The sequence below is a fragment of the Enhydra lutris genome, unplaced genomic scaffold (assembly GCF_002288905.1).
Source record: "Enhydra lutris kenyoni isolate GAN:26980312 unplaced genomic scaffold, ASM228890v2 scaffoldscaffold9, whole genome shotgun sequence".
Classification (NCBI taxonomy): Eukaryota; Metazoa; Chordata; class Mammalia; order Carnivora; family Mustelidae; genus Enhydra; species Enhydra lutris.
This window is the reverse complement of record NW_019154093.1, coordinates 77,379,325-77,402,283: the sequence shown is the minus strand read 5'-3', so window position 1 is coordinate 77,402,283 and position 22,959 is coordinate 77,379,325. Positions and strand designations below refer to the sequence as shown.

General features: G+C 36.2%; 1 protein-coding gene across 1 annotated transcript in view; it reads left to right on the top strand.

Moving 5' to 3' along the window:
• The window catches only part of LOC111143376 (round spermatid basic protein 1), a 50,828-nt gene that overhangs the window by 16,468 nt on the left and 11,401 nt on the right, over positions 1 to 22,959 (top strand). The window contains 2 exon segments of the mRNA XM_022497078.1: positions 20,757 to 20,894; positions 21,203 to 21,345. Coding sequence (XP_022352786.1) covers positions 20,757 to 20,894; positions 21,203 to 21,345 — 281 coding nt within the window.

Sequence of the window (22,959 nt, the reverse complement as noted above, 5' to 3'; positions counted from 1 at the left end):
GAAACCAGTGCTTATCAAGACCAGTGCTTTGCAAACCATGGCTAAATATTGTCATTTATGGGGCTTTTTTAGAAGCTTACTACTTTTTCTGTGTATGAACTTGGCATTCAGACCCCTGCCCGCGTCTTCTGAATCAGAATCTTTAACAAGATTTGCATTTTAACAAGATTTGCAGGTGATTCATATGCACAGTAAGGTTTGGGAAGCACTACTTTAGAACTTAATCTGCACTAGTCAAAGGAAGTAAATTGTAGGTTTGTTTTGTGCAAGAATAATTATATCTTCTATTTTATATTTTTAAATTGTTGTAGTTTCAAAGCTAGGATGCACATAAAAGTGTTTTTTTTTCTTTTTGCATTCTATAAAACTCAAATATTCTAACACCAAAGAAGGTGTTAAGTTCATGATAAATATCAGTTGAAGCACCAAGCTCATCCTCAAATTTGATTACTTTCAGCAGTTGATACAGGGTAACTTTGTAAAGTTGGGTTTCTTTCTTTCTTTCTTTCTTTTTTAAAGATTTTATTTATTTGGCAAACAGAGATTACAAGTAGGCAGAGAAGCAGGTAGAGAGAAAGAGGGGGAAACAGGCTCCCTGCTGAGCAAAGAGCCCAATGTGGGGCTCTATCCCAGGACCCTGGGATCATGACCTGAGCGGAAGGCAGAGGCTTTAACCCACTGAGTCACCCAGGTGCCGCTAAAGTTGGGTTTCTAATCTAAAGAACTACATATATATTGACACATACATATGTATGGTATTTTTATAATTTTGTAGGATTATTCAGATCTAATTAAGTTTTTTTTTAAAAGATTTTATTTATTTGACAGAAAGAGATCACAAGTGGGCAGAGAGGCAAGCAGAGAGAGAGAGAGGAGGAAGCAGGCTCCCTGCAGAGCAGAGAGCCCGATGTGGGACTCGATCCCAGGTCCCTGAGATCATGACCTGAGCTGAAGGCAGAGGCTTAACCCACTGAGCCACCCAGGTGCCCCGGATCTAATTAAGTTTTAAATAACCATTGGCTAAATAACAGTTTTGACCAAGAAGTTTAAGAGTTTGTGGAATCTTTGGGTTGATTAATGAAGTAAAAAATTAGTGTCCACTTAGAAATATATTTCTCCCTATATATGTTTATATATATAAGTATAATTTATTACTTTTTTGCTTAGGTGATATGTCTAGTTATTATAATAGTCTTCCATCTTATGGACTAACAGGATTTTAGAGTAGGTGGGGGCCTTTCCAAGCCTTCATTTTATAGATAAGGAAGGTCACATTTTGGTTATGACCTTCCCAAGGTTAAATAGTGGCAGATCTTCAAAGAGAAATTGTTTTTTTCTTCTGTCTCTGAGTGGAATTAAATCCTATAGGTGAGGTTAGCAAGTTTTAATGTGTATATAAATGCAGATTTTGATTTTACAGGTCTGGGTTGGGGCTTTATAGTCTGCATTTCTGATGAGTTTCCAGGTGGTGCTGATACTCCTGGTCATGAGCCATCAATGGCTGTAGACTGTAAATTCTGTATAGGAATTGCAAGTCAAAGCAACAAGAAGAAACACTAAAACACTAAAAAAATGAAATTAAATTATTAGTTGTTTTAAATATTGCCATCTGAGATTATTTTCACCTTAGAGCAACTAGGTAATTGAAGGGTGTATATGGAAAAGTAGGATGTGTGCATGTATGTGCTGGGGAGAGAGGCAGTTGATTAAAAAGCCTGCCTACCATAGTAAGATTTGTTTTCTTTATCTGGCAAATGTGCATATTTTAAGTTCTGCTTTAAAAAAAAAATTCTGTATATATACAGTGTTGAAGTCTTTTTTACTGAGGCTCGTAGATCTTTAACTTTATTTAGGTGGTGGTAGAAATTCTTATAAATATTACTTTTATTACTATAAAATGGTAATGTCTTCTGCTCCAGAGAAAATCAGCAAGTGTTACTTCTTCATTGTGTGTTGTGACAAGCCCTAAAATGGGTTTATTAGGTGCTCCTCATCTTTGATCAATAAAATCAACATTTTATGGTGATTGGGTAGTACTGATTAGGAGAGCTGAACTAGAAGAATGCTTTGTAGCTGTTAAATAACTGAGAAACTATCTGTGAACTACACATCAGTGTGTTATATAAAAGGAGAAATAAATGCTTTAAGTCGCTGGCTTTATAAAATAAACCAGGATAGGAATGGTAGGTTTGGATCTTTTTTTCCCCTCTCATTCTAAGTACATCTTATAATAAACTCATTTGAATCATACTGCTTTTTCACTGTATGTTTTAAAGTGGGAATGCCTTTCTATTCACAGATCACAAGGTTAGGAAGATTGCTGGCTAGCTTTTTTCTTTCTGTTTTTTAAACAATCAATTTGAATAAGCTTCTTCCTAAAATATGAGTTGTGTAGAATAATTACCCCTGGACTCAATTTGTGTGTGTGTGTGTGTGTGTGTGTGTGTGTGTGTGTGTGTGTGTGTGTGGTGGGGGGCATGTCCATATAGTGTATCTCTAGCTTGGTGTTCTAAGTGTTGTTTTTCTGTGTTTGTGTGTTTAAGAATTTCTTTTTTAGATTAGTTTTAGGTTCATGGCAAGATTGAGGAGAAGGTACAGAGATTTCCTGTATACTGTCTGACCTCCATCTGTGCACAGCCTTCCTCATTATCAACATCCACCCCCCCACCCCCCACCTATGGTACATTTATTACAAGTGATGAACCTATGTTGATTCATCAGTCACCCAAAGTCCGTACTTCACGTAGTTCAATCTTGGTGGTGTACTTCTGTGGGTTTGGACTAAGGTATAATGACATGTACCCATTTTTATGGTAGTACACAGAATATTTTCTCATCTTAAAAATTCTCTGTGCTCTGCCTCTTGATCCTTTTCCTTCATCTCCCAAACCCTGGCAAACTCTGTGATCTTTTTACTGTCTCCATAGTTTTGCCTTTTCCAGAATGTAAAATAGTTGGAATCAAATAGTATGTAGCCTTTTCAGATTGGCTACTTTGACTTAATAATATCTATTTAAGGCCCTTCCATGTCGTTTCATGGATTGATAGCTCTTTCTTTTCTTTCTTTTTTTTTTAAATAATATGCTGTTATCTGGATATACTACTGTTATCCATTTACCTACTGAAGGACATCTTAGTTGTTTCCAAGTTTTGGCAGTTATGAATAAAACTGCTGTCTTCCAAGTTTTTAACTGACTTATGACTGTCCTTTTTAAAAAAGTATTGAAAAGTAAAATGTATTTGGAGCACAGTTAAACTTCCTTCACAGTTGGTGCAGGATAACTGTGAAGGCAATTGATACACGATGACTGTGAAGTTGTTTCTTTTTTTTCTTTTTGAAGATTTTATTTGGGGGGGGGTGCATGCACTCATATGAGTGGGGGAGGGGCAGAGGGGGAGAATCCCAAGTGACTCCCTGCTGAATGTGGAGTCCCGTGGGGCTCAATGCCAGGACCCAGACAGAGATCATGACCCAAGCCTAAGCCAAGAGTTGGGTGCTTAACTGACTAAGCCACCCAGGTGCCCCATGAAGTTACTTCTAATTTTAAAGGATTATATATTAACAGAACAGTGTATATTTTCAAATGTAATTGCTTGAACTTTTATAGCTATAAATTATAAGAATTTTTTTTAAATGCATGCAAAGTTAACTACTATTTTCTTATAGGCATTTTCTCTCTTGATTCTACAGTCCTTCTCCCCTCCCCGTTTTTGCCTTCTGATTTTACTAATGTTGGAGTTTTCTCTGGCGTTTTGTCTTTTGCTTCCATGGCAGCCTTACTTTTTTCTGTTCCTTAGTCTCTACTTACTTCCCTACAGTCCTCTTAATACTCCTCTACTCAACTTGTTCTTTGCTTTCAAGTGTCATTTCCAGGCCAGAGATTTTCAGATTTGCCAGATCCTAAGAATGATCTGGGGTTGCTGGTTGGATCCAAATACATATTTGGAATCTCAGGTTCCTCTACTGGAAATTGTGACTAGGTTTGGAGTGAGGCCTGAGATAAATACCTCAAGTGATTCAAATCCCGTGAGCAGGCAAATTTAAGAAACTTTGAAAATATATACCATCTAGCATTACTGTGTTTTCCTTCATTTGACCTGTAGATCATCCATTTAGAATTTCATAGAAATCATTAACTAATGGGCTCTTAGAGATAACCTTGTCTAACCTCTACGTAGCACAAATGTTTTAGAAAATCACTTGTGGGTTCAAGAGCTTGTCTGTTCTTAAGGTTTCATAAGGTTGCCAGTGAACCCTCAACATTGTGTGGGAAGCTTGCTGCTTATCTTTGGTCAAATGCTTGTTTGTTCTTCATGAAGACTATTCAGACTCTATCTGTATACATCTTTTCTGTATTCCTGCCTATTAAAATAGAAAAGAAATCCCACCTCCTCCTCAAAAGCTAATTTTTCACCTGCGTTCTAGATTCTGCTCCCTACTTTTCTTAGGACTGTCACAAAATATGCTTAACAAAATTACGGTTTTACTATTTTTAGGTTATATAATTCATTGGCATTAAGTGCATTCACAGTGTTACATACAACCATCACCATTATACTTTTCTACAACTTTTTCATCATCTGAAACAAACTGCACCCATTTGCTTAGGATCTTTATGCACCCCCACCCCTGTAATTTTTCCCTCTCCATTCCCATTAAAAAGTACAAATTATAGTAAGTGAATGCTTTGTTTCCTTCATTTATAATAAAATACTAAGCTTTTTTTTCTTCACAGAAGTAAATCTTTCTTCTGAATTTGTGGTTTATTATTTTTGTGCACCTTCTAATATTTTGCTATGCATGTATGAACATACAGACTATATAAAACTATTTTGTGTGATTTAACACTTTATAAATATTATTTTATATGTATCATTCTACAGATTGCTTCACTTCAGCATTGCTGTAGAGAATTATGTTGATACACGTAACTCTAGTTCATTCATTTTAACTATTTTTGGCATTTTGTTGTGTGATTTTTATCACTGTTCTCCTGTTCTTGTACATTAAGATTGTTTATAGTTTTGTAATATTACATTATTATAATAGGGATATATGTAGAGCTATCCCCTATACATCCCATGTATCCTATACATGTTTACACTAGAATTTCTGTTTGCCTTTTTCTCATGTCCTGGGGTTCCATGACTATTCTGTTGACTGAATTCAGTGATTTAAATGAGATTTCACGTGTTTAAAGTCTTTATCCTACATTTTTTGGGTAGTTCAGATAGGTGTGGCATTCTTGGTTGGAGATCATGTTTTTGAGATTTATGAAGGCATTTTCTTGAGATTTATGAAGGCAAAGTGTTTTTATTTAAGCTCCTTGTATTGCTATTGAGAATTCCAGTATCATAATTATTCCTGATGTTTGTAGGTATTTTTTTTTTTTTATTTCTTTGGAAACTTATTTTAAAACCTCTTTACTATAGAATTTCAGCATACTGAGGATAATGTATGTTGAGTTTTTTTTAATTGGGTTTTGTTTTTTAATTTATTATGAAATATTTCAGGCATACATAGAGGTATAGAGTACTAAACACCTATGTTCTAACCACTTCGCCCAAGAAATAAAATGTTACCGATACAACTGAAGACCACCTCCAACCCACTTGATTTTCTCAGGTTTCATTGGTCTGAATTGTTTCATATTCATTCTGATAGATATTTAGGCCTTCTTAATACAGAAATGCATATCCTTTTGTTTGGGTAAGTTTTCTTGTTTTTTAATTTTTTTTTATTTTTAAAATTAAAAAAAAATTTTTTTAATTAATTAATTATTTATTTATTTATTTATTATTTCTTTGTTAATGTCCTTACTTTAGTGTTCACTGTTCTTTTTCCCTGAAACTTTATTAGGATATTAGACTTCCTGACTGAATCTCAAAATTTTTCCTATCACTCCTTTTATTTTTCTTTGTCTTTTTATTCTGCTTTCTGGGGAGATTTAACTATCTTCATTTCCTCCTGTTGATTTATTTCAACTGTAATGTTTTGAATTTAAGATCTTGTTTTTTTTTTAATTTAAATAACTTACTGTTTCATGCATGCAATCTCATCTTTTATCTCTTTGATGGTATTAATAATTGTTTTGAAATTTTCTCGTAATTTGTTTCATCGCGTTCTTTTTTGTTTTAATCTTGTTTATGTATTTTCTTCAGATGTCTGGTGATCTGTTTATATTGAGCTAAATGTTAATACAAAAGTGATTAGCAACTGTGGACACATAGGTGGACACATAGGTGGGATTGGCCATTTGATAGCTGGGTAGGGAATCTGGCCAAATCATTGTAAGAAAAGCTCCAAATATTAACATTTAGAGATCTTTTTTCTGGGGCTCTTAATTTCTACATTTAAGACTCTACCACATTTTTCCAGGGAATAGAGTAAGTTTTATCTCTGTTTGCTAGAATTCTTGGAGTTGAACTGTGGAAGTAGGTAGGTGTTTAATATATGGAATTTTACTTAATTGTCTGTTGTCAGTATAATGGTCTTTCATTGTGTGTGTGTGTGTGTGTGTGTGTGTGTGTGTGTGTGTGTGTGTGTGTGGTGGGGGGCATGTCCATATAGTGTATCTCTAGCTTGGTGTTCTAAGTGTTGTTTTTCTGTGTTTGTGTGTTTAAGAATTTCTTTTTTAGATTAGTTTTAGGTTCATGGCAAGATTGAGGAGAAGGTACAGAGATTTCCTGTATACTGTCTGACCTCCATCTGTGCACAGCCTTCCTCATTATCAACATCCACCCCCCCACCCCCCACCTATGGTACATTTATTACAAGTGATGAACCTATGTTGATTCATCAGTCACCCAAAGTCCGTACTTCACGTAGTTCAATCTTGGTGGTGTACTTCTGTGGGTTTGGACTAAGGTATAATGACATGTACCCATTTTTATGGTAGTACACAGAATATTTTCTCATCTTAAAAATTCTCTGTGCTCTGCCTCTTGATCCTTTTCCTTCATCTCCCAAACCCTGGCAAACTCTGTGATCTTTTTACTGTCTCCATAGTTTTGCCTTTTCCAGAATGTAAAATAGTTGGAATCAAATAGTATGTAGCCTTTTCAGATTGGCTACTTTGACTTAATAATATCTATTTAAGGCCCTTCCATGTCGTTTCATGGATTGATAGCTCTTTCTTTTCTTTCTTTTTTTTTTAAATAATATGCTGTTATCTGGATATACTACTGTTATCCATTTACCTACTGAAGGACATCTTAGTTGTTTCCAAGTTTTGGCAGTTATGAATAAAACTGCTGTCTTCCAAGTTTTTAACTGACTTATGACTGTCCTTTTTAAAAAAGTATTGAAAAGTAAAATGTATTTGGAGCACAGTTAAACTTCCTTCACAGTTGGTGCAGGATAACTGTGAAGGCAATTGATACACGATGACTGTGAAGTTGTTTCTTTTTTTTCTTTTTGAAGATTTTATTTGGGGGGGGGGGGGGGTGCCCACTTATGAGGGGGGGAGGGGCAGAGGGGGAGAATCCCAAGTGACTCCCTGCTGAATGTGGAGTCCCGTGGGGCTCAATGCCAGGACCCAGACAGAGATCATGACCCAAGCCTAAGCCAAGAGTTGGGTGCTTAACTGACTAAGCCACCCAGGTGCCCCATGAAGTTACTTCTAATTTTAAAGGATTATATATTAACAGAACAGTGTATATTTTCAAATGTAATTGCTTGAACTTTTATAGCTATAAATTATAAGAATTTTTTTTAAATGCATGCAAAGTTAACTACTATTTTCTTATAGGCATTTTCTCTCTTGATTCTACAGTCCTTCTCCCCTCCCCGTTTTTGCCTTCTGATTTTACTAATGTTGGAGTTTTCTCTGGCGTTTTGTCTTTTGCTTCCATGGCAGCCTTACTTTTTTCTGTTCCTTAGTCTCTACTTACTTCCCTACAGTCCTCTTAATACTCCTCTACTCAACTTGTTCTTTGCTTTCAAGTGTCATTTCCAGGCCAGAGATTTTCAGATTTGCCAGATCCTAAGAATGATCTGGGGTTGCTGGTTGGATCCAAATACATATTTGGAATCTCAGGTTCCTCTACTGGAAATTGTGACTAGGTTTGGAGTGAGGCCTGAGATAAATACCTCAAGTGATTCAAATCCCGTGAGCAGGCAAATTTAAGAAACTTTGAAAATATATACCATCTAGCATTACTGTGTTTTCCTTCATTTGACCTGTAGATCATCCATTTAGAATTTCATAGAAATCATTAACTAATGGGCTCTTAGAGATAACCTTGTCTAACCTCTACGTAGCACAAATGTTTTAGAAAATCACTTGTGGGTTCAAGAGCTTGTCTGTTCTTAAGGTTTCATAAGGTTGCCAGTGAACCCTCAACATTGTGTGGGAAGCTTGCTGCTTATCTTTGGTCAAATGCTTGTTTGTTCTTCATGAAGACTATTCAGACTCTATCTGTATACATCTTTTCTGTATTCCTGCCTATTAAAATAGAAAAGAAATCCCACCTCCTCCTCAAAAGCTAATTTTTCACCTGCGTTCTAGATTCTGCTCCCTACTTTTCTTAGGACTGTCACAAAATATGCTTAACAAAATTACGGTTTTACTATTTTTAGGTTATATAATTCATTGGCATTAAGTGCATTCACAGTGTTACATACAACCATCACCATTATACTTTTCTACAACTTTTTCATCATCTGAAACAAACTGCACCCATTTGCTTAGGATCTTTATGCACCCCCACCCCTGTAATTTTTCCCTCTCCATTCCCATTAAAAAGTACAAATTATAGTAAGTGAATGCTTTGTTTCCTTCATTTATAATAAAATACTAAGCTTTTTTTTCTTCACAGAAGTAAATCTTTCTTCTGAATTTGTGGTTTATTATTTTTGTGCACCTTCTAATATTTTGCTATGCATGTATGAACATACAGACTATATAAAACTATTTTGTGTGATTTAACACTTTATAAATATTATTTTATATGTATCATTCTACAGATTGCTTCACTTCAGCATTGCTGTAGAGAATTATGTTGATACACGTAACTCTAGTTCATTCATTTTAACTATTTTTGGCATTTTGTTGTGTGATTTTTATCACTGTTCTCCTGTTCTTGTACATTAAGATTGTTTATAGTTTTGTAATATTACATTATTATAATAGGGATATATGTAGAGCTATCCCCTATACATCCCATGTATCCTATACATGTTTACACTAGAATTTCTGTTTGCCTTTTTCTCATGTCCTGGGGTTCCATGACTATTCTGTTGACTGAATTCAGTGATTTAAATGAGATTTCACGTGTTTAAAGTCTTTATCCTACATTTTTTGGGTAGTTCAGATAGGTGTGGCATTCTTGGTTGGAGATCATGTTTTTGAGATTTATGAAGGCATTTTCTTGAGATTTATGAAGGCAAAGTGTTTTTATTTAAGCTCCTTGTATTGCTATTGAGAATTCCAGTATCATAATTATTCCTGATGTTTGTAGGTATTTTTTTTTTTTATTTCTTTGGAAACTTATTTTAAAACCTCTTTACTATAGAATTTCAGCATACTGAGGATAATGTATGTTGAGTTTTTTTTAATTGGGTTTTGTTTTTTAATTTATTATGAAATATTTCAGGCATACATAGAGGTATAGAGTACTAAACACCTATGTTCTAACCACTTCGCCCAAGAAATAAAATGTTACCGATACAACTGAAGACCACCTCCAACCCACTTGATTTTCTCAGGTTTCATTGGTCTGAATTGTTTCATATTCATTCTGATAGATATTTAGGCCTTCTTAATACAGAAATGCATATCCTTTTGTTTGGGTAAGTTTTCTTGTTTTTTAATTTTTTTTTATTTTTAAAATTAAAAAAAAATTTTTTTAATTAATTAATTATTTATTTATTTATTTATTATTTCTTTGTTAATGTCCTTACTTTAGTGTTCACTGTTCTTTTTCCCTGAAACTTTATTAGGATATTAGACTTCCTGACTGAATCTCAAAATTTTTCCTATCACTCCTTTTATTTTTCTTTGTCTTTTTATTCTGCTTTCTGGGGAGATTTAACTATCTTCATTTCCTCCTGTTGATTTATTTCAACTGTAATGTTTTGAATTTAAGATCTTGTTTTTTTTTTAATTTAAATAACTTACTGTTTCATGCATGCAATCTCATCTTTTATCTCTTTGATGGTATTAATAATTGTTTTGAAATTTTCTCGTAATTTGTTTCATCGCGTTCTTTTTTGTTTTAATCTTGTTTATGTATTTTCTTCAGATGTCTGGTGATCTGTTTATATTGAGCTAAATGTTAATACAAAAGTGATTAGCAACTGTGGACACATAGGTGGACACATAGGTGGGATTGGCCATTTGATAGCTGGGTAGGGAATCTGGCCAAATCATTGTAAGAAAAGCTCCAAATATTAACATTTAGAGATCTTTTTTCTGGGGCTCTTAATTTCTACATTTAAGACTCTACCACATTTTTCCAGGGAATAGAGTAAGTTTTATCTCTGTTTGCTAGAATTCTTGGAGTTGAACTGTGGAAGTAGGTAGGTGTTTAATATATGGAATTTTACTTAATTGTCTGTTGTCAGTATAATGGTCTTTCATATTTGTGCCTGGTATCTTTGTTTTCCATATCTCTTTGGTTCACTTTCTCTACAAGATAGGGTAAGAGTGTGGGCTGGGGTAGGGAGTGGGGAACGTAAGCAGAGGGATCTAACTAATTCTTATATACATTTTTGACCCATCTTCTTCGTTTTTAGTTCTATGCTTTGTTTCCCGTCTTCTGCTTAGCTTTTCCATGATTCTGTATCACAAACTGACTTTTGGTTATCTTCTACATGGTACTCAGTATTCAAAGTTCTCAATTGGCTAATTCCCCTGTATACTTTTCCCCTCGTAAAAAATGGTTTGCTAACTTGTATATGTCATTTTTTTACTTCTGTTCTCTTTGATCTTCTGGGATTCATAGCCTTTCTGTTTTACTCTCACTTGAGTGGGTTTTGATAAGGAATAGACATAAATCTTTTGTTCTGTTTGCCATGTTTAAATGGCCATTCTCTTCACCTTTTCACCTTTACCAGATTCTTCCCATTAATATCAAGATGTCACACAAAAGAAGACTTAGGTGGAAATACATATTTTTGGATTAAGGAGAACTGACATCCAAATGATAAAAAAGAAAAGCAGTGGTGGAGGAGTGCCCTGTCAGATACCAGTACATTCTAAAGATTTAGTGATTAAATAAGTGTATAATAGTTTTTCAACATTATTCAGTGAAACAGAAAAGTAAGTCTAGAAACAGGCCCAAATACATACAGGCAGTTGATACATAAAAATGATAGTACCTCGGTTGGGTTATGGACATTGGGAGGGTATGTGATATGGTGAGTGCTGTGAAGTCTGTAAGCCTGACAATTCACAAACCTCTGCCCCCAGGGCAAATAATACATTATATGTTAATAAAAATAATAAATAAAATGATAGTACCTCAAATCATTGATGGCAGAGAGATGATAGTGTTGGGACGTCAGGGTATTTATGTAGAATTCATCATAGTATCCATATCCCTGGATACCAAGATAAATTCCGAATGAGATCAAAGATTTAAAATGTGGAAAATGGAGACATTAATGTAATAGAAGAAAACATGGAAGAATTCTTTCATAACTTAGTAGTTCAAAAGGTCTTTTTTTTTTTTTTTTAAAGATTTTATTTATTTATTTGACAGACAGAGATCCCAAGTAGGCAGAGAGGCAGATAGAGAGAGAGAGGGGAAAGCAGGCTCCCTGTTGAGCAGAGAGCCGGACGTGGGGCTCGATCCCAGGACCCTGGGATCATGACCTGAGCCGAATGCAGAGGCTTTAACCCACTGAGCCACCCAGGCACCCCTCAAAAGGTCTTTTTGACTATGACCAAAACAAAATAAAAATCTCTTGTCAACGTAGTCAAAAGGCAAGTTGTGAAAAATTGTATACAATTCATACAGAGGATTAACCTTCCTAAATTATTAAGGGTTCTAGAAGTAGATAAGAGAAATCAATACTAGTAGCCCAATTTAAATATAAGGGGCATCTTGAATGGATAGTTCATAGAAGAAGAAATACAAAAGGCCCTTTAATTCTCTTATTTGAAAAGATACACAGCTTCACTCCTAAGAAAGTGAAATGAAAACTACTAAGATGGTAGTTTTTGCTTACCAAATTAGTAAAAATCCAAAAGTTTGATAATAGTCAATTAGGCTGTGGGGCAACATATACTTTCTTACAGTGCTAGGGGGATTGAAAGTTTATAGAGCCCTATTGAGGGTTGCTTAGTCTTTCCATTTAAGAAAATTCTCTCTTGATCTTATTTTCTCATCTTACTACCAACCTTTTTTATTTTCACAGCCTGATTTTTTGAAAAAATTGTTTACACGTGCTGTCCACATTTTCTCATCTCTCTTCAGACCACCGATTTTGTTTCTGCCCTCATACTTCTCTGAAAAACCTCTCTTGCCAAAAATGCCAGGGGGCATTTTTCATCTTCATCTCACTGAAATCTCAGCAACATTTTGACCAAACTTCTTGAAATAGTTTATTTTAGTTTTTATTATACTGTGCTGTCTTGGTTTTCTTCTTAACCTCACTGACCACTTGACAATTGCTTTACATTCTTTTTTGTCAGCTTTTCTTCTCCTTTGGTGCTTTTCAAATTGGATCTTCCTAGGCAAAGACCCGTGCTCTTTGAACTCTATATATGTTCTGTAGCCAATGACTAGGATTTATATCCTCAGTCCAAACCACTTGATTTCAGACTGAGCTGCCCTTTTGAGATACCCACTTGAATGTTACAGAGTACTTGGTATTGGTTCCAATTGCTCCTGTAACGAATTACCATAAACATAGGGCCTTAAAACGATACAAACTTATAGTTTCTTACTGTTCTAAAGGCTCTGAAGGAGAATCTGCATTTTGTTGGGTTTTTGCCTATTTCAGCTTCTAGTTGCCTTCTGTATTTCCTAGTTTGGGGCCCCTTCCTCAATCTGCAAAGTACATCACTCCACTCTCTGCTTCCATCATTGTATTGCCTTCTCTGTACTTCTCCCTGTGCTTCCTCCTTATAAGAACGCCTGTGATTACATGGGCTTACCTGGATAGACTAGGCTACTCTCCCCATTTCAAGATTCTTAATTTATTCACAACAATTTTTTGTTTTTTTGTGGGTTTTTTTTTTTTCCCCATATAAGGTGATGTTCACAGGTTTCAGGATTTAGGACCTAATCCATTATTCAGCCCACCACACAATTGAAGCTCATCATGTTCAGACTTTAAGATATTACCTTCCCACCCAAACCTGGTAGTCCTCCCATAGAAAGAGTGGTTTCCTCTATCTCCTTGCAAAAGTCAGAATCTGGTAAACATCTTTGACATTCCTTTCTCTGCCCTATCATATCCAGTCCTTCTCCCAAGTCCTGGCAGTTTTATTTCCTGCATATTTTTGTTTTTTTCTTTTTTTTTAAGATTTTATTTATTGGACAGAGAGATCCCAAGTAGGCAGAGTCAGGCAGAGAGAGAAGGGGAAGCAGGCTCCCTGCTGAGCAGAGAGCCCAATGGGGGCTTGATCCCAGGACTCTGAGATCATGACCTAAGCCAAAGGCAGAGGCTCAACCCATTGAGCCACCCCTCCTCTCCTGGATATTTTTCAGATCTTTTTTTCTTTATCATTTCTAATCATCTCCACTGTTATTAACTTAGTTTATCATTTCTTATTTGGATATTACAGAAGCCTAAGTCCCTTTCAGTACCCCTCTGAGAAAATGAAACAAATACAAAATACCAAGCCCCCTCTGCCCTAAAAAGACAAAGGCAAGTCGATAACTTTCCTTTTACTACTTTAGATCCTTTAGTGATTTCCCGAATATTTAATGTAGTCTTCAGGGCTCTCCTAATCCAACTACAGCTCATTTGTCCAGCCTCATCCTTATTTTTTTCTTTTGCTTTCTGTGTTTAGCATCATTAGCTTTCTTTTAGACGTTGGCAAGGGTGATTCTTAAGGGGTTTTGTTTCCTTTAAACTTGTTTTACAGATTTCAATTCCATGTTACTTCGAGGAAAACTTTATTCTCTAAATCAGGATCTCTTGTTCTCTTTCACAGTGTCTTACTCATTCCATACTGAGGACTTGTCACAGCTTATAATTAAATATTTGCTTAGATTAGTGTCTGCCTCTCCCTACTAGACTGTAAGCTTCCAGGGGCCAAGAGTGGGTCTGGTTTGCTCTGTCTGTAGTTAGGACAGTGTCTCACATGTAATTTACAGTAAACTTTCAGGGAATCATACTGACTTTCCCATAGTTCCTTTTTTAAAATTATATGAGTCTACTTTTCTACTTTAGTCTTTTCAAGTTTTAAATACTTTAATTTCTTCAACTTTTTCTGATTTATCTGGTTTTCAAGTCACTAATCATCTTAACTGTTTCCTTTGCATATGCTCCAGTTACAGATTTTTTTAAAGCTCAGAGCAGGAGCTAATACTACAGATGTCATCTGTGCAATACGGAGTATTATCTTCCTTAGTATAGAAAATACAGGCATACCTTGGGGATATTACAGTTTTGATTCCAGACCACCACAATAAAGCAAGTCAGATGAATTTCTTGGTTTCCCAGTGTATATAAAAGTTATGTTTGGGGGTACCTGGGTGGCTCAGTGGGTTAAGCCTCTGCCTTAGGCTCAGGTCATGATCTCAGGGTCCTGGGATCAAGCCCTGCATTGGGCTCTCTGCTCAGCAGGGAGCCTCCTTCCCCCTCTCTCTCTGCCTGACTCTCTGCCTACTTAGGATCTCTCTCTCTCGCTTTGTGTCAAATAAATAAAATCTTAAAAAAAAAAGTTACGTTTGCACTGTACTGCATAATCTGTTAAGTGGGCAATAGCAGTATGTCTAAAGAAACAATGCATATACCTTAATTTAAAAAAATATTGCTAAAAAATGCTAACTACCGTCATCTTTGCTTTTGGCAAGTCAGTCTTTTCACTGATGGAGGGTCTTATCTCGATGTTGATATCTGCTGACTGGTCAGGGTGGTGGTTGCTGAAGGTTGGGTGGCTTTGACAATTTCTTAAGATAGCAATGAAATTTGCCACATTAATTGATTCTTTCACAAACAGTATCTCTGTAGCATGTGGTGCTGTTTGATAGCATTTTACTAAAAATACAGAACCCAGGTTTATAAAAATATAACTTCTTTCAGAGTTGGAGTTAGTCCTCTCAAGCCCTGCTTTTGCTTTATCAACTAAGTTCATATAATATTCTAAATCCTTTGTTGTCATTTCAACAATCTTCATAGCATTTTCACCAGGAGTAGATTCCATCTTAAGAAACCACTTTTTTTGCTCATCCATCGGAAGCATCTCCTCACCTACTTAAGTGTTACTGTGAGATTGTAGTAATTCAGTCCCATCTTCACTTCCCAGCTCCACTTCTACTTAAAGTTCATTTGCTGTTTCTACCACATCTGTAGCTACTTCCTCCCCTGAAGTCTAGAACCCCTCAAAGTCATCCATGAGAGTTGGATTCAACTTCTTCCAGACTCCTGCTAATGTTGATATTTTGATCTCTTCCTATGAATCATGAATGTTCTTAATGGCTTCTAGCAATGATGAAACCTTTCCAGAAGGTTTTCCGTTTACTTTGCCCAGACCCATCAGAGGAATCACTGTTTGCGGCAGTTATGTATAGCCTTACAAATAAAGACTTGACAGTTGAAATGACTCCTTGATCCATAGGCTCCAGAAGAGATGTTGTGTTGGCAGGCATGAAAATAATACTAATCTTGTACGTCTCCGTCAGAGCTCTTGGGTAACTAGGTGCATTGCCAGCGAGCAGTGATATTTTGAAAGGAATCTTTTTCTCTGAGCAGTAGGTCTCAACAGTGGGCTTCAAATATTCAGTAAACGATACCGTGCAAGCAGATGTGCTGTCGTCCAGGCTTTGTTGTTCCATTTACAGAGCACAGACGGAAGAGATTTAGCAGAGTTCTTGTGGACCCTGGGATTTTTTGGAGTGGTAAGTAAGCACTGGTTTCAGCTTAAGAGTCACCAGCTACCTATCCTTTGATAAGAGGGTTTGCCTGTCCCGTAAAGCTTTGAAGCCAGGCACTGACTTCTCTAGCTATGAAAGTCCTAGATGGCATTTTCTTTTAATATAAGGCTATTTTGACTGCATTGGAAATTTGTTGTTTAGTGTAGTTACCTTCATTCATGATCTGAGCTGGATCTTCTGGAGAACTTCCTGCAGCTTCTACATTAGTACTTGCTGCTCTACCTTGCGCTTTTCTGTTAAAGATATGGCTTATTTCCTTAAATCTCATGAACCAGCAACTTCTGTTAGCTTCAGACTTTTCCTTCTGCAGCTTTGCCACCTCTCTCAACCTTCATGGATTGATAAGAGTTGGGCCTTGCTCTGATTAGGCTTTGGCTTAAAGGAATGTTGTGGCTGGTTTGGTCTATCTACATCACTAAAACTTTCTTCATATCAGCAATACTGCTCTTTCTTATTTGTGTATTTCATGTGTTTGCACTTTTAACTACCTTCAAGAAATTTTCCTTTATTCACAAGTTGGCTATATGGTGCAAGATGTCTGGTTTTGGGCCTGTCTTGGCTTTTGACATGCCTTCCTCACTAAGCTTAATCATTTCTAGCTTTTGATTTAAAATGAGAGACATGTGATTCTTCCTTTCACTTAAACAGAGACCATTGTAGGGTTATTAACTGGCCTAATTTCAGTTTTGTTTTGTCTCAGGAAATAGGGCCTAAGCCTGAGGAGGAGGGAGAGAGATGGGGGAATAGCCAGGCAGTAAAGCAGTCAGTACACATGCAGTTTTTATTAAGGTCACTGTCTTATGTGGGTACAGTTTGTGGTGTCCCAAAACAACTTTAGTAGTAACATCAAAGAGCACTGATTATCATAACAAATACAATAATAATGAAAAAGTTTGAAATACGGTGAGAATTACCAAAATATGACACAGAGACTGTGACACGGAAGAGCAAACATTAGAAAAATGGTGCTGATAGACTTACTCTTGTCAGGGTTGCCTCAGACCTTCAATTTGTAAAAAAATGCAGCTACCTGTGAAGCATACTATATGTGAAATGCCATAAAGTGAAATGCAATAAAATGATGAATGCCAGTGTACAAGATACAAGACATAGGCTAAACCACCACAACAAAGAGATGTCACATACAGTTGCTGGAACAAAATAAAAGTTTCTCTTGAGTAACAAGTCTGGAGGTTAAGTGGCTCGGTTCTGTCCCATGTCATCCAGGATTCTCTTTTCCTTCTGTCTTTTAAGTTTTGCCAGCCCCTTTGGTGGTGGTGTCTGTGTATTTGAACCTGGCTCTCAAGAGACAGAAAGAGGAAGTGGAGAGCAAGCTGCTTACTTATAGAGGCTTGCTTCGGAAATTGCGTATGTAACTTATACTAACGTCTCATTGGCCAGAACTTAGTTCCAGACCACACTTGGCTGCCAAGCAGCCTAGCTTATTGGGTATATGCCCAGGAAGTTCTGTTTCTAAAAAGAAGGGTAGAATTAGTAGTTTGCTTGTTTGGCATTGGTGTCGCACAGGTGGTACATGTTGAATTTCTGGTCATAAATGCTGTCTTCTAACTTATGCTGTTAATTATTAAATGCATTACAAACAGCATTTATGAATGTTTTTTACACAGGTGATAGATACTGTTAGTCAGCTTTGCTATTACTATTGTTTTTCTTTGGCCACAGCTTAATGTCTGATTGTTCCATTCTTTCTAGACACAGGATAAATTATAAATTTATAATACATATATATATATATTTTTTTTTTTTTGACAGATCACAAGCAGGCAGAGAGGCAGGCAGAGAGAGAGGAGGAAGCAGGCTCCCCGAGAGAGCAGAGAGCCCGATGCGGGGCTCGATCCCAGGACTCTGAGATCATGACCCGAGCCGAAGGCAGCGGCTTAACCCACTGAGCCACCCAGGCGCCCCTATAATACATATTTTTAAATAAAAAATAATTCAGCAATTTCCTCTTTTTAGATTAAATTAACTTTCTCTTTCTAAGTAGGAAAGGATGGTTTATATTAATTCATGTCACATATTAATTATCCCAGGTGTTTGCATTTTAAGTAATTTTCAAGTTCAGTGCTATTGATTAAATTACTGCTTATAGTTCAGGTAACTTCAGGCATTGTGATATAAAAATATTCTGCTTACTTTGTATGTAAAATTTAAAGTAGTGTGAATTCCTTCAAATTAATAATGCATTAAGAGTTGCATAATCTTGGGGTGCCTGGGTGGCTCAGTGGGTTGAGGCCTCTGCCTTCGGCTCGGGTCATGATCCTGGAGTCCTGGGATGGAGCCCTGCATCGGGCTCTCTGTTCAGCAGGGAGCCTGCTTCCCTTCCTCTCTCTCTTGCCTGCCTCTCTGCCTACTTGTGATCTCTGTCTGTCAAAAAAAAAAAAAAAAAAAAAAAAATCTAAAAAAAAAAAGTTGCATAATCTCAAAGCTAGCAAAAGTGGCACGTGGCAGTGTACTTTTTCATTTTTCAGGATTAGTCTTGAATTTATTAAGCTTTAAATTGTGATGTTTCTCTAGGATAGTTCTCACATAAAATGCCACTCCTGTGTTTTTGAAAGTCCATCTTGGTAAAAGGAACTTCTGATAATTGGGAATAGTTGGGGGGAGATCCCTGAAAGCATGTGATTCCCAGAACTGGTATTGAAGGTTAATGAATCTGCTTTAGTTGTTTTAGGGTGCTTAGCCTAGAAAGGTTAGAATAATGCTTAGAAAAGCTTTCCTAAGTAGAAAAGCTTTCCTAAGTAGAAAAGCTTTCCTTATCTTTTTATCCCATGATCATTTTCTTTCCTAGTCTGTCTCCCCTGGCCTTTTCGTAGCATGATGACCATACAAATAAATGGAAAGTAACTCATAAAAATATATGCAAGGTGTCCTGGGTGGTTGCTGCTTAACGATTACATAAGGTGATCTTGAGAAATATACATAAGGAAATAAGAAATCCCTGATACTTGAGAACAGGAGTTAAGACCTTTTTTCTGTGTGTATTGTGTGTGAGTAAGGGTGCCTATTAAATTGTCTACAGAAAAAAAAAATAGGTTCTGAAAATGCTTCTAGAGAACTAATATTTTATAAAGAACTGTGTAAGAAATACTAGATTGTCATTTATGCCTTGTATTGAGGCAAAATCGGTATATTTAAAACAATAATTGAGTTTTCTTTTTTAAAGATTTATTTATTTATTTTAGAGACGAGAGTGCATGTGTGGAGGGGGCAGAGAGAGAGAAGGGGAAAGAACATCTCAAGCAGACTCCCCATTGAGTATGGAGCCTGACTCAGACCATGACCTGAGCTGAAATCAAGAGTTGGTCGGTTAACCTACTGAGCCACTCAGGTGCCCGTTTTTAGGCTTTTCAATCTAATCTGCACCTTAGCTAAGGTAGAGAATGTTTGGTTACTGATCCAAGGTGGAAATCCTGGTTAAAACTAAGCATTTTAGTCTAGTCATCTTTATGCACCGGTCTGTCTTTACTCTTGAGAAACATTAATTTTAAATTGGAGGTGGGAAGGGTGCCTGGGTGGCTCAGTTGGTTAGGGTGTGCCTTTGGCTCAGATCATGATGCAGAGTCCTAGGACGGAGCCTTGCTCAGCTGGGAGCCTGCTTCTCCCTCTGCCCCTCACCCCACTCATGCTCTCTCACTCTCTTCTCTCTCCCTCTCTTAAATAAAAATCTTAAAAAAAAATAAATTGGATGTGGGAGTATAAGAAATGACTTAGAAGAATATCAGATTGTATCAAATAAATTGGTAGATTCCATTAAAAAAATTTTTTTTTATTTAAATTTCAGTTAGTTAGCAGACAGTGTAATATTAGTTTCAGGTCTGCTAGTAGATTCCATTGAATGCCAGGATTTTCTGGGCTACAGATTGGTATAAAATACACCCTAAGTTCACTAGAGAGTTGTTAGAAATAAAATGTCATTGTGCTTGCAAGTAACATTGCAAGTAAGATTTCAGAAAAGGAAAAGGTCATGAAGGGTGATCAGGAAGACTTCAGAAGAAGTCTTGAACTGATCTTTGAAAGATAAGATTTGGATTGACAGAAAAGAGGACATTCCAAGTAGGGCAGATTAACGAGAAAAATCATTGCAGGTAGAAGTAAGTTTGGCATAAGTTGGATAGACAAAAAGATCAGTTTGCCTGGGGTAGAGGATTTTATAAGCAAGTAACTGGGGGAGAGATTGGGTTTGGTAACAGTTAAGCCTGGTATCTGGCCTGATGTGAGTGAAGGTTTTCACTAGGGAATACAGAATGGATATGGGAAATTAATCTGACCATGGTATTTTTTTTTTCTCTGCCGTGCCAATTTTACTGTTTACTGATTTTTTGCCTTAAAGATCACTTTGTTATTATTACAATTATTACTTATTTTTAGTGTTTACAGAGTACAAAAATCATCATCCTCAGAGAAGTTTAAGTATATCTTAATGTCTTCAGTGTTTCTTTGAGATGTTGGGATCGTAGGTTAATTTGCTCTTTGAAATTTCTGTTTGTGGCACTTACTACGTTAATGTGTTTGTCAGTGTGCTAGGGTACCTTTCTGTAACTGTGGACTTTATACAAGTTACTGACCATTGAGTTCTTAGTATGTAGAAGAAGTAGCAACAGTGGAAACAATATTCTAATTCTTTAATTATATTATAGTGTACTTCAGTCCTTTCTCCCCTCTCTTTCGTTTTATCTCAGGTCAACAGGACATACTGCTGTGGCACCTACCGAGCAGGTCCCATGCGGCAGATAAGTCTTGTTGGAGCAGTAGATGAAGAAGTTGGTGATTATTTTCCAGAGTTCCTTGATATGTTAGAAGAATCACCATTTCTGAAAGTGAGTGTTAATTCCAGTTATTAAAGTTCTGGTCATTACTTTAGTGGACACTTTCTCTTAAAAAGTATTAATATTAAATTAATCTTGTCTGTTTAAATTTTATCCAGGGTTCTGAATAGAAATGTTTAGAAAATTATTGGTTCAGAATTTTACATGTAAATTATTATCCAATATAACATTTATTTCTACATATACATACACAAAATAAACTTCTAGAGCTTTCTTTTGGTTTGAGATAGTAGAGAGGTTAACTTGTAAATAGTCAAAAACAAATTTTTTTTAATGTTATTCCTTCATCTGACTTCTAGATGACTTTGCCCTGGGGTACACTTTCCAGCCTCCGACTCCAATGTAGGTCCCAGAGTGATGACGGGCCGATCATGTGGGTGAGGCCAGGAGAGCAGATGATCCCTACAGCAGATATGCCAAAGTCACCCTTCAAAAGACGACGGTAAACATTTATTTTTCCCAAACAAGAAAAAGCATTTTTTAAAAGTTTGGTGGCTTCTAAGAATGATTGAGACCTGAGCACAGTTTGAAAACTGTCTAGATTGAAGAGCTAACTTAAGGAAATCTTCAGTGGTCAGTTCTTCATCCAGTCTACTCATTACATAGTCATCAGAGTGAGGCATCCTTCTAAAACAACAAATTCAATTTTTTCCTATTTTCTTAAAACCTGGGTCCTAACTGCTTGCAAGATATAAGTCCAGACTCCTTTGTGTGGCTCCAAGGATCTTTCATAATCTGGCCCCAGCAGTACTTTTAGCTGGATATGTTTCTAGTCTGTTCCAGCCACGTAGAGTTCAGTTTTCAAATAGCGGTCTTTCACAGCTCTATGCTTTTTGCATTGTTCTTTTTACTTAGAATGGCATCCCCTCCCCCATCTTCCTTTCTGCCTGACAAACTCTTAATAAATTTTCAAAACTGAACTTGGCTGTCACTTCCTTTGTGAAGCTTTGCTTTGTTCCCATAGGCATTTAATTGTTCCCTTCTCTGTGTTCACACATTATTCGTTCACTAGTGATCTGTTTACGTGTTTCTATTTTTTACTAAATTTTGAATTCTGAGAGAGTGATTGTATTTTATTCTTCTCAGTCTCCATGACCAACAGGTGATCAGTAGTGTTGGCTGAATGAAACCAGTCATGTATATATCCTATAGTAATTCATATTGGGCTAACACATTTTGTGTTTTAAACACTTAAAACAAATGTAGATTAATTTATTCTAGTACTATGAAAAAAATCTAATTTTAGTAAGAGTGAAAATGACTTATATTTGCTTATTAGACTATGGAAATAACCCCAAATAAGTATCCAGAAGTGAGTTTGTTCATTTATTTATTTACTTTTACAAGATTTTATTTGAGAGAGAGCAAGAGAGAGCATGAGCAGGGAGAGGGCAGAGGAAGAGTGAGACGCAAACTCTCCACTGAGCCAGAAGCCCTATGTGGGGCACAATCCCAGGACTCTAGCTTAACCAACTGAGCTACCCAGGCGTCCCCAGAAGTGAGTTTTAATGGATTAGTCTGGACGTTACCTTAAAGCTTATAGGGGAATGATGCTAAAGCTAATTATGGAATAACCTTAAGTACTTGAGATACTGTATGAAAATACTTCGTATAAACTATATATGAACACCAGGTGGTGGCATAGTAGAAGCTGACAGTAAACTATTTCTGAACATTGCTTGGGCCACAGCCGTTTTTATATATCATGATGATGAGTCTGGAAATCGTAAATTCTTAAGTACCGTATACATTTTTTTGTTGCATAATTTTTCCAAAAAGGAAATGACCATTGTTTGTTTCCTGATTGTTACAGACTTTTAGAGAAGTCAGATAATAGAAAAAAGTAAAAAGAAGGCAAAAAAATACCCATAGTCCCACCTATTTAGGCATATTAACCTTTAAATTTCAGTCTGTATTATACTCCTAAGCTCTGTACACAAATGAACTCATTCTTCACATGATGTTTACTTTAAAACTTGTGGTTTTTATTCACCCCTTAAGTTTATGTGTTATATTAAGATGCCAACTGTATCATCATTTCTCAGTGACTATGTTC